At 56.2% G+C, this 15,597-nt stretch overlaps 2 protein-coding genes across 2 annotated transcripts; both read left to right on the top strand.

Moving 5' to 3' along the window:
* The first annotated feature begins 301 nt into the window (after nucleotides 1-301).
* On the top strand, nucleotides 302-4,255 carry IGFBP6 (insulin like growth factor binding protein 6). The gene is made up of 4 exons (XM_046674204.1): nucleotides 302-752; nucleotides 2,679-2,818; nucleotides 2,998-3,117; nucleotides 3,924-4,255. The coding sequence occupies exons 1-4, from the start codon at nucleotides 422-424 to the stop codon at nucleotides 4,044-4,046; spliced, it is 714 nt and encodes a 237-aa protein (XP_046530160.1). The 5' UTR covers nucleotides 302-421; the 3' UTR covers nucleotides 4,047-4,255.
* Nucleotides 4,256-5,472: 1,217 nt separating this feature from the next.
* On the top strand, nucleotides 5,473-14,621 carry SOAT2 (sterol O-acyltransferase 2). The gene is made up of 15 exons (XM_046639445.1): nucleotides 5,473-5,548; nucleotides 6,040-6,095; nucleotides 6,620-6,756; nucleotides 7,058-7,117; nucleotides 7,448-7,555; nucleotides 9,031-9,307; nucleotides 9,718-9,787; nucleotides 10,345-10,429; nucleotides 10,912-10,957; nucleotides 11,185-11,314; nucleotides 12,289-12,386; nucleotides 12,791-12,889; nucleotides 13,400-13,535; nucleotides 14,058-14,203; nucleotides 14,407-14,621. The coding sequence occupies exons 1-15, from the start codon at nucleotides 5,473-5,475 to the stop codon at nucleotides 14,455-14,457; spliced, it is 1,575 nt and encodes a 524-aa protein (XP_046495401.1). The 3' UTR covers nucleotides 14,458-14,621.
* The last annotated feature ends 976 nt before the right edge of the window (nucleotides 14,622-15,597 follow it).

Raw genomic sequence — 15,597 nt, 5'->3', positions numbered from 1 at the left:
GTCCCCTTCATCCCTCCACACACATACACGAACTGGATTCCAGCTTTTCCCCTTCGTCCCAATCCCGTCCTCTCCTTCTCCCCTCCCCACCCTCCAGTCCCTCCTGCCAGCTGTCCAGCTCCCAAATTCCGGGCGAGATTCCCGGGAACAAAGCAAGAAAAGTCAGAGTAATTCGGGAAGTAAACAGAAACTGAGACGGGAGGGGGGAGAAAAGAGTGGGGAGGACCCAACTTGGGAGGGGGGGCCCTCTCCAGTCCCACCCAGTTTGGGGAATGCCTCAGCCTTCTCCCTCCTCCCCCTTCACCTGGCTCTTAAAGGGCCCGGCCCCTGACCGGCGGCTACTTAAGGCAGAGGGGCGGCGGCGGGCGGCAGCTGCGCTACGACTGCTCTAGGAGGAGCGGACCGGGCGAAAATCCTGACCATGACACCCCACAGGCTGCTGCCATCGCTGCTGCTGCTAACTCTGCTGCTCGCTGCCCGCACAGGAGGCGCCTTGGCCCGCTGCCCAGGCTGCGGGCAGGGGGTGCAGGCGGGTTGTCCAGGGGCCTGCGTGGAGGAGGAGGATGGGGGGCCGCCGGCGGAGGGCTGTGCGGAGGCTGGGGGCTGTTTCAGGAAGGAGGGGCAGCAGTGCGGGGTCTACACTCCTAACTGCGCCCCGGGACTGCAGTGCCAGCCGCCCGAGGAAGACGAGGCGCCTCTGCGGGCGCTGCTGCTGGGCCGGGGCCGCTGCCGCCGGGCGCGCGCGCCCTCGGGTGAGTCCGCGCCCCGCCCCCGCCCCGCCCACGTGAGACCCGCGTCTCCGCAGGCTGGGTGCTGCGGGGAAGGACGCCGGCCGCCTACACGCCTCTGGGTCCCGCCATGGACGCTTCCTTCTCCCCAACCCTGGGGGGCACATTTGAGGGGTGAAGGGGCAAGTACGGGGAGCGGCTAGAAGGCAGGGTGTGGCTAGGGGCCCCGGGGATGAAGCCTCAACCTTTTTTGCCTCTTCTATTTATTTTCTCTTGAGGGGAAAGGGGGGGGGGGTGTGCGATGGAGGAATTTAGGGCCACACCATATGCCACAACGGCCCAGCTCCTTCAGCCCTAGACCCCCAAGCTGGAGAAAGGTCCCAGATGCTGTTCCCAGCTTCCACTGGGAGAAAGAGGGAAGGGAACCCCAGATTCCCAAATCCTGCACACACTGAGAAATAGCTCCTCCTTTCCTCTTACTATCAGCATGTCCAAAGCACCTGAGCATGGGATCTAGAACAGAAGATGCCCCAAACCCAGAGTTGTTTCAGACTAGGCTAGGATCAGAAGGCAGGCGCTGGGAGCCCCAGGGGAGGGGGGCATAGAGGTGGGAAAAGAAGGAATCTGCCAAATCAGGGTTATGATTTAAAGCGGCTCAGAACCCTCTACCCACCCCACCCTACCCCAGGGAAGAGAATAGAAGGCTGAGTCACTGGGTGGGTGGGACAAAAGTGAGTCAGAATCCAATCCAAAAGATGGGGGCCAGCAGAGAGATGGGGAGGGCAGGAACTGCAAACAGCCCCCCGCCCAAGGGCATCTGAGCTCCTGGTCTCTTCCATGGGAAGGGATGGGGAAGTAAGTGGAGTTTCTTTCAGTCCCAAATGCCTGGATCCAGGCTGCTAGGGGTCCTCCTAGGAGGGGTGGTCTGGGTACGTCGGGAGGCAGTTGGAGCACGGTCATGGCAGGGTGCTGCATGGAGGGAATGAGGAGCAAGGTCTGAGGAGTGTGGAGGAAGAGAGCTCAAACTCAGGATTGCAGAGGAAATGGCTCTTAGGTTGCAAGTAATGGGCAGATGTCACTAGAGCAACTGTCTAGGTTTGAGGACTGGGGGCCTGAGCAGAGCTTGTCTTTGGGCATGGAGAGGGAGAGACAATCCTTTCAGGGGTCACAGCATCTCATTTTACAGCTGGGGCAAATTCCTAGCAGTGCATGCACCCTTCCCTGCCTTGTCCTCGCCCTCACGCCCTGACTCATTTCCTCACCCCCTCCCATCCTGAGCTCTCCCCAGGCCCCCAGACACCAAGTGTGAAACTTTCTCCAGAGCCAGGAGCAGCCTGAGGTTGGAAGCCCGTCAGTCCCTGCACCTTTGCAACCTGCCCTCCACCCATCCTGGTTAAGGGCTGCATCGCACATGCTCCTGGGACCACTGGGGTTGAGCTGGGTTGAGGGAGAGGCCCCCACTGCAGTGCCCCAAAAGTAACCACGTCTCAGGCCTGGAGGAGTGGGCTGAGTCACAGCAGGGTCACAGCGGGGACACACATTCCACTTGGGTCCCTGCTGACCCCCTCCCACATCCTTTGCTCCTGTGCTGCGTCTCCCTGGCTTGGTGCACCCCCTGCTGGCCTCTGGTGGAATAGCCAAGGCTTTTCACCTCAAGCCCAACGCCTCCCACTGTATTTGTATTCTCCATTTTTGCTTTCCAAAGTGCTTCTCCCTTATAAGCCTTGATGTAAGGGAAATCTCACCATTTATCACAGAAGGAAACTGAGGCCAGGAGAAAGTAACAGTGGAGCCAGGTTCTAACCCCCTGATATCTACTACTCCCATAGCCCCTCTCTTCCTCCCACCTCAGGGGGTAGAGGTGAGCAAGGCTCTTTTCCACTTGGTTCTGGTCTTTGACATCTGGCTGATTTCTGGCCTCTTCCTCCCCCATTCCTCTTGCGGCTGCAGGGGAGAATCCTAAGGAGGGTAAACCCCAAGCAGGGACCACTCGCACACAGGATGTGAACCGCAGAGACCAACAGAGAAATCCGGGGACCTCTACCACTCCTGGCCGGCCCAATCCTGGGGGTGTCCAAGACACGGAGATGGTACGTTTGGGGCTGGCAGGGAGCGGGGTGGGGGGAGCCCTGAGACTCCCATCTGGACTGCTCCCCTGGGCTTAGAGAAGTCTCCCACGTCAATCCTGGGAGCTTGGCTGGTGGGGCCAGCTGGCTGTGCGAGGAGCTCGGCTGGGGCAGTTCTGAGCTGCTCGCTCTTGCTTCCCCAGGGCCCGTGCCGCAGACATCTGGACTCAGTGCTGCAGCAGCTCCAGACGGAGGTCTACCGAGGGTCTCACACCCTCTACGTGCCGAACTGTGACCATCGGGGCTTCTACCGGAAGCGGCAGGTGCGGCCACTCTTCTCCTCCCCTTGGTCCATCAGTCCCAGGATGGTCTCATGGGTGGGGGGCTCACAAAGTTGCATAAATCAGACACTGCCCTGCCTTTAAGGATCTCCCAACTTTAGGGTCCACAGAACCATAGAGAAGAACAACTACACACGGTAGTAGGGGAGTTAGCCTGCCTAAAGAATGACTAACCCAGGGGTTCACAAATGTGAGGCGCGTGGGAATCCCCGAGAAGGCTGAGCTCCACACACAGCCTGAGAATTTGCATTTTGTTTCTATGTGTGTTTGTGAGGAAGATTGGCCCTCAGCTAACATCTGTTGCCAATCTTCCTCTTTTTTTGCTTGAGGGAGATTGTCGTTGAGCTAACATCTGTGCCAGTCTTCCTCTAGTTTATGTGGGATGCTGCCACAGCGTGGCCTGACAAAAGGTGCTAGGTCTGCACTTGGGATCCAGGCCTGCACACCCCCAGGCCACCAGAGCTGGAGAACTTAACCACTAAGCCACTGGGCTGGCCCCCTGAGAATTTGCATTTCTAACGGGCTCGCTAGTATTGTGGATGCTGTTGGTTTGGGAACCACACTTTAAGAACCGCCGTTCTGGCCTAGAGGAATGGGCACAATTCAGGGGGTAGAGATGGGGAGAAGCGAGGGAAGGGAACCCTGCGGGCTCTCTCAGATGTTTCTGCATACTCAGACTCAGGAGTCAACCCATCCCAGCCAGCCGGTCTGTCCCCAACCCCAGGCCCCTTCTGTCTCTCTGGCCAGAGCCTCAGTGGCGCCCCCTGACTGTATGCCTCTCTCCCCAGTGTCGCTCCTCCCAGGGGCAGCGCCGAGGACCCTGCTGGTGTGTGGATCGGATGGGCCAGCCCCTGCCCGGGTCCCCGGATGGCGATGGAGGCTCCCCCTGCCCTGCTGGGAGCAGTGGCTAAGGCTGGGTGGGGGGCTGCAGGGCCACCGGCAGAAGCCTGGGGCTGTCCTCTTGGGTCATTTGCTGAGTGATGAGTAACTCAAGGGCCCTGAGCCCCACATTCCACCTTCAGGCCCTGACCCATTGTCCCCCTCACCCCAGGACCTCGCACATGGAAAGATTGTTGGTGTTGGCTTGAGTCGTTAATAAAGTTGTGTTGGGGGGACTCTGGCCTACGTCTTTGTGTCCATGTGTCATACTTCTGCGACCCCTGGCCCTCCTCTCTACCCCCTTTCCCACCCCGCTCTCCTTTCCTGTCAACGACCCTCCGTCCTTCCCACTGCACTTGGGACGAAGGAGACAGCCAATGCGCAGAGGTTTCAAGCCTCACCCAGCTGCCTACCAGGGAGTGGGGGGCGGGAGATGTGGGGGAGACACTGAGGCCATGGCCTTGGTCTGAGGTCTAACGCTGACCTTTGGACACAGGGGCGAGGAAGGATTAATAGTTAATCCCCAGCAGGAACCCAACACAGAGGAACTCTCAAAGCTCTTCTGTTACATCCTATTAAAAAGGGAAGAAAATTATGTACCGAGCTCCTCCCCCGAGCCGGGCCGGGATCATGTTCCCTTACCTGGACTACCTCCTTTTGTTTTTACAATAACCTCATGAGGTAGGGACTTTTGCCCCTGTGTTCCAGAGGAGGAAACTGTGGTTTAAAATACTTGGGTCACTTGCCTGAAATTACACGGCGGATAAATGGTATCGGGAGGACTTAAACCCGGTTCTTCCGTATGTGACATTATATGACAATGCCCCGAATTCCTTAGATGCTGAATAAGTATTTGTTTTGCCTCTTTTCTGTCTACCTGCTAACCTAAGTGGCGGTAGGGATGAGCTGAGGTTCAGGGGCCCTGGCACCTAGCACTTCCTGGAGGGGCCACAGCTGTCACAGGTGCAACCCCATCAGAATATTAGTCACATGCTTGTAATACTTTCAAGTTGAGGAGGTTCCTTCACACCCCTTATCTCATGATCTAAGGCAGCTAAGCGCACTGACACCTGGAGATGTATCTGACTCCTCCCCACCTTCAGCGTGCTGGGAAACAGACTGAAGGCAGGTCATGCTAGGTGATGAGGTGCACCTGCCCATGATGTGCACCGATGTATTGCCACCATGCCTGCAGGAAGGAGAGCACGCTGGGGGCTGGGCATCTGGGTGGTGGCTGAGCTGCTGGGGGGTTGCACCCAGCTCGGCACAGCCAGCAGAGCTGAGCCTGTAGCTGAGAAGCAGCGCTGCCCCCCACATCAGATAACCTATAACCCCTCCTCCTGAATGGACTTTAGTCTTAGCAGATGAACTGAGTGAGATAAGAGCTCCGGCAGGCCAGGCTGTGAAGGAAGGGAAGGAACACTCAACTCGGCCTGCTGCCCAGTCAAGACTCCCATCATGAAGCCAAGGGCGGCCCGACCACGGAAGAGAGAAGGGCAGAGGGGAGAGCAGGAGGACCCACCCGCCGGAGAAGGTGCGCCCCCTCGGGGAGTGCAGAGAGCTCAGGTGGGGTTGGGGGTGAGGACGCACTGTCGAGAGGGGGTTCCTGCTGGCTACCTTCAACCCTTCCTGCTGTCCCAGAGGCCAGGGAAGGCAGATGCTAGCCTCTGCCCCTAACTGCCTGGCTGGGAGAGGCAGGAGGAAAGGGATATTCAGAGCTGTGACCCTGTCTTATCGTTCTGACTCTAACCCCAGAGGATGAACAGAGTAGCTTCCTGTTCCCTAGGTACCATTTCCAGTAATGTCATCAGGCTCCCTGCTTGTGAATGGCCTCCTCACCCCCTGCAAAGATCACTTCCCCTCTGACTGTCCCACCCATGATACTAGATGTGGACCGGTGAGGGCAGAGAGGCTGCTGAGTATACAGAAAGCGCTTCCTGGACAGAGGATGCCCCTGGGTTTACAAAGGGCAGCAGAACCCTGACTCCTTCCCCTTGAGTGTGCCCTTTGACCCCCTCCTCCTAGGAAACACTGAAACGCACAGAGGCTCGGACTTGGTGCAATGGACCCGACATATGGAGGTAAGGGATGTCAGAGGTCAGAGGTCAAGATGGACAGGTCCTGGAGTGGAGAGAGGTAGCGGTGAGGACCTGTTTGGTGATAAAGACAATCTGTTCGTAGTTCAAACCCTTCGGATCATGTTAGAGGTAATGGTTAAGATAAAGGGGTTTGAAACACAGGTCATCAGGGAAGGGGCCAAAACTCAGCCAGTGAATAGTCTTCTGTTAGTGGGGTTAGAGGTCAGGAGAGGGAAGGCTGGGGTCAGGGAGAAGCCAGTAGGATCTGAGATGACAAGGTGGTTGAGATTCAGACCCAGGGACTGGAAGTGTCGCTCCTGCTGTCATTCGTTGACCCTCACTGCTGCCCTCGGAAGCCAGAGCAAGATACCTTGGGGGACCTCTGAGCAGGAACCGTGCTTGTTCATCTTTCTCTCCAGAGCACTTAGCAGTGTGCCTGGCACGGAGAGAAGCTCAGTAAGTTTGGTGAGTGGGAGATGGCTGACTGGACGGAGGGACAGTGGGACCTGCCCTGCTCTGTCCCGTAGGCTGTGAAGACACAGTTGCTGGAGCAAGCGCAGGGCCAGCTGCTGGAGCTGCTGGATCGGGCCATGTGGGAGGCCATACAATCCTACCCTCCCCAAGGCAGACCTCTGTCCTCCATTCCTCCAGATTCCTTGAGCAAGTGAGTCTGAGGAGCCAGGCGGCTGGGGAATGGCTGGAGTGGGCTCCTCCAACACAAGGATCGTGAGCCATAAACATGACCTCATGCACTCTTTGCCAGCATTGGCATGACCTCAACTTCAGCCTTTCCTCTTCTCCCCTCATGGCCTCTGCCTTCCTGACACTGCTCTCCACTGCTGGGTCTTGCTCTGCCCTGGCCCTGACCTTCCACCTGGTCCTGTCCTCTGGCCCTAGCCATGACCTGCCCTCTGCCCATTGCCTCCTTCCTTTGGGTCCTGATCCAGACAACTGTCTCAATTCAGGACCCGGGAGCCAGCCTTGGAGAAAAGGAAAGTTTTCGTCATCCGCAAGTCCCTGCTTGAGTAAGTCAGGGGAGAAGACGGGGGATGGGAGGAAAAGAAAGGGCGTAGGCTGGGGGTCCAGGACACTTCATTTCTCATCCCCAGGCTCTAGGTAGCTTGGGGGAGAACTTGGAGAGGGTTTCCAAGTTCAATTTCCCCATGTGCCCTGAAAGTGAAAGAAAAGCCACCAAGATAAGAAGTCTCTGCTCTGGAAAGAGTTGTGGACTTCTGTGCCCTTAGCTGGAAGTTATCAATCACTGGGCCCCATCTGCACATGTGTACAGTGCCTGAGCTTGTCCACACGACCTTGAGGACCCTCCACACTGACATTCGGGCTCCCTGTCCCTCCAGCGAGCTTATGGAGGTGCAGCATTTCCGTACCATCTACCACGTGTTCATCGCCGGCCTGTGTGTCTTCATCATCAACACCCTGGCCATTGACTTCATCGATGAGGGCAGGTAGGCCCCCCCTCCCGCCAGGGATGGGCACACAGGTCAGATCAGAACCCCGGTCCCCAGTATTCCGCCTGCCACTGGCCTGAGAGAGCAGAGGTGCCCCCTCTGATTATTGGACATGCATCAGCGTTGCTTCCAGCAACCTCCCCACCTAAACGCTCTCTTAGACTTCTTCCTTCCACGGCCTTGGATGGCCTTTGGTCCGTCCTCCCAGGATCAGCCGCTCTGGGGACACTACACCTCTCCTCAAAGACTGCTCAACTGGAACCTTGTCCTGAGGCAGATAGACGTGTGTGCACACACACATGCACATTTTACACCCCACTGCTCTCACACACTCCTTTCCGAGTCAGTGCTGTTCAATTCAAGTAACCTCCACTGAGCACCTCCTAAGTACCAGCCCTGGAGAGTGAGAGATGAAGGGCAGACCCCATCCCTGTCTGGGAGGCCCTCTCAGTCTTGTGGGGAAGACAAACACACACGCAAGTGCCTTGGTGGGTCGTTTCCCCCACAGAGCATCCCCACTGGGGGGGACAAGCCTCAGAGGGCTGTACACCCTGGGGGTCTGTATTTGCACGCCACCCCCTCACCCTAAGTAGGGCTTAGGAAGCAGTAAAAGGAAGAGGACCAAGGCTCTGCAGCTTAGCAACAGCACTTCCTTTTAGTAAAATGGTTGTTAATTATAGGAGTATCACAAGGATCAAATCTCAGTAAAAAGTTCAAATACACGTAAAGTGACAGTCCTCCTTGGCCACCCTCCTCAATCCCAGATGCTCCCGAGAGGTATCATTTTTAACAGTTTTGAGAACTTTCCTCCAGAGCATTTTCCATGCACATGTACAGAAGAGCCAAGGAGCTGTCTTGGGGGGGGGGAGGTTACACAAATAAGATACTCACTGTACCTATTGTTTTGTTTTCACTCCCTAACAACCCGTCTTGGAGATCTTTCCATGTCAGCCCATTGTTTCTACATTGAATTACATTGTTTCTAGTGACCGCAGAGTCTGGAGGTGCCAGGTTTGTTCATTTGGTCCTTTACTAATGGGCAGTTGTTTCCATTTCTTCACCGTTGCAAACCATACACTCTCAGCTAAGCAAACAGAACATGCAACAACCTGCTTTCTAGTAACTCGAATCTACAGCTACTGACGCTCCGAAAGAAAACGATCGAAAATCGTTTCGAAATTCCATTCTAAATACCTGGTACCCTAACACCTGTGCCATAGCCAGCACTGAGCCCTTCTGCCACACCTGACATTCACAGAGGGCTCTGAAGTCCTTGGAAGCAAACCCGTCCCATGGTTGAGTCTCCTCGGGCCACACCTGTGCTGGCAGAGGTGCCACCTTGAACACCTCCAGAGACCCAAGCTCACCACCTTCACAGGATGCCTCAGTTTCACTTCCAAGAGCTCTGACTGCAGGGGAGGGACCAGGATGAGTACACATTTGTCGACTTTGTCCCCCTTCCCCACTCCAAGGCTGATGCTGGAGTCTGACCTACTGATCTTCAGCTTCGGACAGCTGCCCTTGGCGCTGATGACCTGGCTCCCCATGTTCCTGTCCACTCTGCTGGCGCCCTACCATGCCCTGCGGCTGTGGGCCAGGCCCCAGGTCGGAGGGGCCTGGACGCTCGGGGTGGGGCTGGGCTGCCTGCTGCTGGCCGCCCACACTGCGGTGCTCGGCATCCTCCCGGTCCATGTGGCCGTGGACTATCAGCTCCCGCCGGCCTCCCGCTGCGTCCTGGTCTTTGAGCAGGTGATGGGGGTGCCCCTGTGAGGGAGGGCGTTCGATATAGGATTGGCGGGGGAGGAGCCGGTCACTGGGGCCAGAGTCCGTTGTGAGGGCTTTGAGCTAACCAGCAGGCTCCAAGGAAATGTAAACGAAACGAGCGCTGCTTTGCAAATATAATCGGACTCCACAGAGTCACAAGGGGTTTGTTGGGTGGGGGCTCCAGCCTGGCCTTTCCTGTAGCGCTTTACCCTCGATTCATCACAGCTGCCATCGTGTTAGGCTGCAAGGCAATCCGACAAAAAGATAAAATATAGGCTCTGCCCATACAGGTTTTACAATCTGCCAACTTCTCTCCCGTAAACGAAAGCACAGAGAGGTTAAGTGATTTGCGCAAAGCTACACAGCAACTTAACCTCCCTCCCACTCCATGTCAGGTCAGGTTCCTGATGAAAAGCTACTCCTTCCTGAGAGAGGCTGTGCCTGGGACCCTTTGTGCCAGAGGAGGTGAGGTCTTCGGCTTACCAAGCTGTGAACTCAGTTGCAGAATCCTCATAGAAGCTCTGAATTCCTAAGCCCATGTTCCCCACTGGGCACAGCTCTGGCCTCCAGCGGGGCTCTGGGGGCCTTAGACATGAGGCTTTCCCTGGTCTCACCTCTGAGAGAGGCACTTCTGTTGCCCAGAAGTTCTGGCACTTTCCTATCTCCATTTCTAGCCTGGAAAGACCCAGGGCATGAGAACCTTATGTTAGGAAGTCAAAACAGAAAGAGAGGGAGAATGGGTGGTGGAACTTGTGGGCCCAAAGGAAGCTTGGGCCATAGCAGGTCCTGCACCAGAAGATGGGGTGCCTGGAATGGAAGCAAAGAGGGGCGTTAGAGAGCGGGTTCAGCTCCTGCCCGGTCTCACCCCCCCACCTCCAGCCCCAATATCCAGCCCCTCTCCCCCCCCCAACTGCACCTCTGCCCCCTCCAGCTCTCCACTCCCCAGTCCCACCGCCCTTCCCCAGCCACCCGCTGCCTCTGCCTTCCCCCTTCTCTGATGGACCCCTCTTACTCCTCCCCAGGTGAGGGGGTCCGGGCCCCCAGTTTCTCCAGCTACCTCTACTTCCTATTCTGCCCCACACTCATCTACAGGGAGACTTACCCCAGGTAAGACCTGGCACCCCTTCCCCAAATGCCCAGACCCATCATGGGGCGCACCTCCTCCTCTCCTCCCTGAGGTCCCCAGCCTCTCACCAGACACTGGCCACTTTCCCAGGAAGCATCCCATCATAAACATGGGAAATAAGTGGCAGGTGGATTACCCCTCCTCCTTGCCCAGCCCATGGTGACAGGAGGGTGACCAACTGTCAAGGTTTGCCCGGGGCTGTCCCGGTTTCAGCACTGAAAAGCCTAAGTTCTAGGACATGCCTCAGTCCGGAGCAAACTCCAGATGGTTGGTCACTTTAGTTGATACCCAAGCTGAAAATCCATTTGCCATCTCTGTTATGGAAGGGGCAGTGTTCTAGATCCCCACCTCCCCAGAAAATCCGCCCAGGCCTGGCAATGGAGGGCGCTGTGGAGAGAGGGCCTGGAAGCTGCGCCAGGCCTGCGCAGGGGACGAGAAACATGTAACCCCATTGCCACTGCAGGACCCCCAACGTCAGGTGGAATTATGTGGCCAAGAACTTCGCGCAGGTCAGAAGATGGGGTGGAAGGGTGGATCACCTGTGAGTCACGGTGGCTGCAGGGCATTAACGGGAGTGAGGTGGGGAACGCCCGGGGAGGAGGTCAGAGGGTGGTGCTAAGAGAAGACGCAGATGCTGGGCCAGAGTCCCATTCCAGAGGGAAGGGGCAGCTGCCAAAGTTATGGCCAAGTTCTGTGTCCGCCGCCCCATGTTCTCTGTCTCCCACTCCCTCCCCAGGCCCTGGGCTGCGTCCTCTCTGCCTGCTTCATCCTGGGCCGCCTCTGTGTTCCTGTCTTTGCCAACATGAGCCAGGAACCCTTCAGCACCCGTGCCCTGGTGCTCTCTATCATGCATGCCATGTTGCCAGGTACGCCCACTAAAGGCAGGACTCGAGAAGGCTGCACCCTTGGTAGGCTTAGTGGGGACCCCCTCCTCTGTCGCCTCTCTTTACCTTCGGTCAGTTTCAACACGTTCTCCCTCTGAATCTCCCCTCACATCTGTGCCCTCCTACCACTGCTTGCTGTCAGGGGCTCAGTTCAGGTTGCTATCTTCTCCCCTCTCCACATCAGCCTCCTGTCTCCCTACCACCCAAATGCTTGCTCTCCCCTCCGCCCCTGATCTTGCTGCCCAGATGAACTGCCCTCCTACAGATTAATCATTCCCTACCCTCTTTCAAAAACTCTGGTGGCGCCCCATCGCTGGCATCTCCAGATAAGATTCGAACCCTTGGCCTGGCATTCAAGGACCCGTCCCACAAAGCCCTAGCCTATTAACGGGAGTTCTCATCCTAGTGCAGCTCAGCTGTTCCTTGAAAGGCATGCATTTCTATGCCTCCGGGCCTTTGCTCATACTGGTCCCTCAGCTTGGACCGCCGTTTCCCCATTTCCCAGCTGTGAAATCCAGTTTCTTCTTGGAGGCCTGTGGCTGAAATGCTCCCTCCTCTAGGAAGCCTTCCTTTTTATCCATCCATCACGATGACCCACCCCTTGCTCTGCACTCCCAAGCATATCAATGGCCACCATGCTTAGCTCCCAATACATTTGCGCTTGATGTGTGGTTGAACATGTCTCTCTGTCTCCATCTCTGCCTTTCTCTCTCTCCTCTCTCTCTCTCCAACCTCTCTGTGAACTCCCAATGGCCAGGGGCTTTGAGATTCATCTCTGTATCCCCAACATCTGGCATGGATTTTGTGAGCAAATGGATGAATTAATGAATTAGTAAATGACTAATAAATAATTGGTAAGAGGTGGGGCCCTGGGTGCTAGGCGAGGGCTCCTCAGAGTTTCCTGGGGGTTCCTGGTGGGCCAGTCTGACCTGCAGCCCCTTGTCCCTATTTGCCAGGCGTCTTCATGCTGCTGCTCATTTTCTTTGCCTTCCTCCACTGCTGGCTCAATGCCTTCGCGGAGATGCTACGGTTTGGAGACAGGATGTTCTACCGGGTGGGGCCTGGACCTGGGCCGTTTGGGAGTTGGATGCAGGAGGGCCGGAGAGGAACCGGGGGAGGATGGTGACTGTGTTGGGTGTCACTTCAGCTGTGCTATCATTCTCCCGCAAGGAGAAATGTGCTCCTCTGAGTGTAGTTATGCCAACCCTCCACCTCCTGATCACCGGGCTAGCTGCCTTTGTGTGGATGGTACTCGGGAATCTTCTCCTGAGCGGGGGAGTAGGAAGGAGGGACCCCAGCTCCCCAGAGGGAGCGGGGGGCAGTGCTCGCCAGGAGCCAGCCTTTGTGGGAGAGCATGGGACAGGGTGCAGGTAACAGGGGGCAGGGCTGGGGCCTGGGAAGAGCCAGTACCTTGATGCTTCCCTCCTTCCCCCAACCCTGACCCCATTCCTGTCCCAGGACTGGTGGAACTCTACGTCCTTCTCCAACTACTACCGCACGTGGAACGTGGTGGTCCACGACTGGCTGTACAGCTACATATATCAGGATGGGCTGCGGGTACGGGCTCTGCGGACCCCCTCAGCTCCCGTTAAGGAGCCTCTCTGGGACAGCCTCTCCTTCCCTCCCTCTGCACCCTTTCCAGACTGAGGGGCCCCCTTGACTTCCGTCTGCCTCCATTCTACCCTACCCAATGGGTGGAAAAGCCTTCTTATGATCTAACTTCCTCCCTTATCCTTAACTCCACTCCCTCCATGGGGCATTTCTCCCCTTCTTAGCCTTCTAAGGAACATGCATATAGCAATTTCAGTTCTCAAGAGTTTTCACATGCATTTAATCTGCACAGTAACCCTGAGAAATAAGTATTATTATGCCCCTTTTCAAAATTCCATCTAAGGCCTAATGGGCTAATAAAATGCCCTTAAATAAGATTGATGTCAGCCCTTCTGACCACAAATCCCATATTCCTTCCATTGCCCCACACACCCTCCTGGCTTCCTTTGCGAGGGAGCTCTTTGTGGAGGAGTCTCTGAGAGACTCACTCCACCTGCCTCTCTCTGGCCCTGCCAGCTGCTCGGAGGCCGGGCCCGAAGGATGGCCATGCTGGGCGTGTTCCTGGTCTCTGCAGTGGTCCATGAGTACATCTTCTGCTTTGTGTTGGGGTTCTTCTACCCCGTCATCCTGATGCTCTTCCTTGTCTTTGGAGGTGAGCTTGGCCTCTGTGCCACTGGAGGGGGAGCCATCCAGAGGGAGGAGGCCTGGGCTCCTGCTCCTGGAGATTCCAGACTGATGGGGGAGGCCACACACCCAAGACAGAAGGGGATGTGCGTGCCTTCTGGGGAGAGGCATGAGGGCTGTGAGAGTTGGGGTGGGACACTCTTGGGAACAGGGAGCGGGGCAGCATCGGGAAGCAGTAAGGGGTATCCTGGGGGATGTGGGAGAAGATGTCTGATTGGAGAGGAGCATCTGAGCAGGGCACCCTTAGAAGGAGACAGAAGGGTGAAAACTGGTGTGGGGTTCGGTGGTTCAGTATGAGATCCAGGGTATTAAAGTGTAAACTGAGGAATCCTGGTTTTACAGGAGCCACTTGAGACCTCCCTGGGTTTCTAGGCACCCCAATGGTGCCTTCCTGTTCCGTCTCTTCCCAGTGCCCTGGGATGGTAGGGCAGCCAAGGAGAGAAGGCACAGGTGTCTGGAGCTGGGGTGACAAGCTTTCCTCTTGCACCAGGGCTGCTGAACTTCACGATGCATGACCGGCACACGGGCCCGGCATGGAACGTGCTAATGTGGACCATCCTTTTTCTGGGCCTGGGCATCCAGGTCAGTCTGTACTGCCAGGAGTGGTATGCACAGCGGCACTGCCCCCCAGCCCAGGTAAGGGACCATGACCCTCACTCAGCTCCCCACCCAAGAGGACATGCTTGCCCTTCCCAAAGCTAGCCCCCTATTGTTGCCCAATTCAACAGCCTTGGTCAGGGGCCAGGACCTGGTTTGAGGGTGATGGGTACCCATGTCCTGGATGCGCAGGGTGGGTACTGGGAGGGAATTATTTCACAACTCACCCTTCTCTGGCACAGACAACCTTCTGGGGGCTGATGATACCTCGATCTTGGTCCTGCCATACCTAGAGGTCAGGGCACCCTCACTGCCCCGATGATACCACCAAGTTCTTCTCTGCCTGCAAAGCCTGGGACCAGGGCTCCTCTCTCTGCGCTCCCAGACCTCGCTCTGAGTCAAGGAGGCCTGGCATGCATGACCCCACCAGCGAGCTCTAGAGACTGAGGTCTGTGGACCTGTGGGCAGCTGAGCACAGACTCAGAGCAGTGGTGGCTCTTGAGCCCGCATCCCCATGGAGTGGGCCCAGGGCCCTCTCCACCCCATGGCTGTCCGGACTTGGGGAGACTTGAAGGACCATACAGATTGGGTGAATGTGGGGTGATTTACAGAAAATGGGGCCACCAAGTTCTGAGAAGTGTTTGTTTCTTTCTTTATCCTCCTTCCAATATAATAATAAACTCTTTGTCTCTTTTTATTCATTCATTTGTTCATTCATTCATTCATCATTTGTCGAAGGCCCTCTTTTCACAGACATAACTGAAGAGTTGTGTCTGCAGAGGTAAGACTTTGTGGCAGGAGGGGCTTAGGGTCTTGGGTGACATCCTGCCTTGCCTTTTCTGTGCCACCCACCTCTCCCCAAAACCTGGCCTCACCCCCCTCCTTCCACTTCTACTCCTTCTTCAGCTCACATTTCCACACCCCTTGAATCCTTCTGCTCCTGGCAACCTCTGGGACATTTGGACAGGGCACACAGCAGGCCTCCTCTCCTTCAGCAGACCTAGGAGAGTGAGCCTCAGTCTCCACAGCTATAAAATGGACGTTAAATTTAGGAGTGTCCTGATGTACGGGGACAGAAGGTCCAAGTATTCTTATTCAGAACCATTCCAGAAACCAGACTATGTGGTCACTCCAAGGGGAGGGCCATCTCTGTCCTCCCTACATGGGTCCCCCACCTAACGTGGTGCTGGGGAGACACCGGGATCAGGAAAGGGGGAACATTAGCCCCAGGGGGACTGAGGACCAAACAAACCAGCGTCCCTATGATGGGACCCTGAGATGGGGGATCTTTTTTTTTTTACATGTTAACAGTATGATTGGATATCTTTTCATGTCAATAATATAGATCTATTTCATCATTTTTAATTACTGCATGATATTACATTCCATGTCTATACTATAATTTACATAACTAATTACATACATTTCAATTG

The sequence above is a fragment of the Equus quagga genome, chromosome 1 (assembly GCF_021613505.1).
Source record: "Equus quagga isolate Etosha38 chromosome 1, UCLA_HA_Equagga_1.0, whole genome shotgun sequence".
Lineage (NCBI taxonomy): Eukaryota > Metazoa > Chordata > Mammalia > Perissodactyla > Equidae > Equus > Equus quagga.
This window is presented reverse-complemented; position numbering and strand designations above follow the sequence as displayed.